Source organism: Lipotes vexillifer, unplaced genomic scaffold (assembly GCF_000442215.2).
Source record: "Lipotes vexillifer unplaced genomic scaffold, Lipotes_vexillifer_v1.1 scaffold12, whole genome shotgun sequence".
Classification (NCBI taxonomy): domain Eukaryota; kingdom Metazoa; phylum Chordata; class Mammalia; order Artiodactyla; family Lipotidae; genus Lipotes; species Lipotes vexillifer.
Genome location: NW_006796716.1, coordinates 3,052,254 through 3,054,342, shown reverse-complemented (window position 1 = coordinate 3,054,342; position 2,089 = coordinate 3,052,254). Strand labels below are relative to the sequence as shown.

The 2,089-nt window shown below is 67.2% G+C and overlaps 1 protein-coding gene across 1 annotated transcript in view; it reads right to left on the bottom strand.

The window, feature by feature from the left end:
* The window catches only part of UPK3B (uroplakin 3B), a 4,257-nt gene that overhangs the window by 1,031 nt on the left and 1,137 nt on the right, over positions 1-2,089 (bottom strand). The window contains exons 4-5 of the mRNA XM_007468809.1: positions 1,015-1,094; positions 150-279 (exon numbers count right to left, since the gene is read on the bottom strand). Of these exons, the coding sequence (XP_007468871.1) occupies positions 150-279; positions 1,015-1,094 (210 nt within the window). The remainder of the gene's footprint in view (positions 1-149; positions 280-1,014; positions 1,095-2,089) is intronic.

The window sequence follows — 2,089 nt, the reverse complement described above, 5'->3', positions numbered from 1 at the left end:
GGGGGGGGGGGGGGGGGCGGGGAATTCCCTGGAAGGGGCACCGCCCACCTCAGAACCACAGGGCTCATGGAGGGCTTCCAGGTGCTGGGACCAGTGAGAGGGAAGGGCTTCTGGGTGAGAGAGGGGCCCTCGGGGGTGTCAGCACTCACAAGCGCACGCTGGAGGCTGCCAGGAAGGCCAGGAGCAGGAGACCGGCCAGAGAAGACAGGATGGAGGTGATGACAATCATGTCGCCACTTTGCCGGCCTGGCCACGTGTCAATGGAGCCTGGGGACTTCCCTGAACACACAGTGGCTCTCAGAGGCTGCCCCTGGACCCCAGGGCGGTCACCTCCCCACCATGCTCACACCCAAGGCTGACTGCCTTACATCCCCAGCCAGCCTCCTGAGCCCATCCATCTGTCCCTCTCAGCTGGGCATATGTGCTCTGCCAGCCTGGACCACCAGCCATTGCTCCAGCCTCTGCCTTGGTCTCACCTTCTGGGCTGTTCCCACCAATGTGCCTGCCCACTGCCCCACCTGTGGCAGGAAGCGTGGCAGCAGAGCTCAGGATTGCCCTGCTCCTGGAGCCTGGCATTCAAGGCCCTCACATGACAAGACCCATCAACATCACCAGCCCGGCCTCTCAGCCCATTTCCCGGGCACCCACACGTGGGACACTCCAGCCTTTCACGTGCAGTTTCCTTATCCCAGGGCCCACGGCCCTGACCGACTCCAGCCTCCTTGCCCTGGCCCTTCTTCTCCACCTGGCAGTGCTGGGCACAGGGTTTGCTCCCTGAAGGAGGGGAAGACTGCTTCTGTCTATGACGGGGCTGGGGCCCGGGGCACCCGAGGGTTGGCAAACATTTTAAGGTGGACAGAGCCGGTGTCTCTGCTGATGGGGTCGACCCGGTGCCCCAGCCTCCAGCACGAGGTTCCGTATGGGGCGGGGGCCGGCTGAGCACGACCATGGTGGAGAGGGCAGCCAGTCCACACGGGGCAGACTAGAGCCGGAGCGCCCCTCCCCCAGCGCTACCTTGGCGGAGAGTGATGGGGTCGGACCACCTCGTCTGGGCCTGGGGTGAGCCCTTGGAGTCCATCAGGAGGAACTTCACCCTGGGAAGAGGAGGAAGGGTGAGGCTCCGAGCCTCGACTGCCCTGGGCGAGGCACCCACCTTGGCCAGGCCCCAGGCAGCTGTTGCTGGCTGGCCAGGCAGTGGGCCTTTCCATGTATAGGGGAGGGTGGGGCCCATCAGCACCGGCCAAAGCCTGGCCCTGCTCTAAGGACCCCCGGAGACCTCTCTGGCCACAGTGACCTGTGCCAGCAGCCCCAAACCATCTGAACCGTCGCTCTCCAGACACTCTATCTGGTTTAGGTGGCCCCGATTACTAAGTGTCACATGCAGGGTGCCTCAGCGGGTCGCACGGGGCTGGGGGGCCCCGGCCTCCCAGAGAACTGCTGGCTGTGAGGAGTCTGTGAGGCCTTGGAAGGCCCTCCCCATAAGAGCGGGCACCCCAGGCAAAGGCCAGGGAGGGAGGGCTGTGATCAGGGCGCACTCGGAGCCCAGGATCACGGGAGGGGGCAGGCTGAGCTCGGGGGTCACCAGGAGCCGTGCGAAGTCTCGGTTGTATCTTTGTCCGTGGGTGGGGGGCGGAGCTCTGGAAGGTTTCCGAGCCGCGAGGAAAGCAGGCAGGCTGGCACTGACGAGATGGCTCCGGGGGCCGCTAGGGATGCGGCGGCAGGTATAACTGGAGGCCGCGCCAGGGAGTGGCCACGGGGAGGGGGAGGGGGACCTGGCCGGGCTGGGTGAGAGGGCGAGGGAGGCGTGGGTGGAGCCTACGCCCCGGCCCGCCTTGCCTGCGCCCCCTGCCGGTTCCCCCAGCCGCACTTGGTCTCCCTGAGGACCTCTGGCCTTGTCCCCTCGTCTGACACCTGCGCTCCCACCCCGGCTCCACCCTCAGCCCCAGGCTGTTTCTCACCAGATCTACCTGTGGGAGGGACGGTGGCCCCTGCAGCATTCCCCTCCCCCCTTGTGGGGCCTGCAGACTCCTCCCCAACCCCCCCCCCCCCCCCCCCCCCCCCCCCCCCCCCCCCCCCCCCCCCCCCCCCC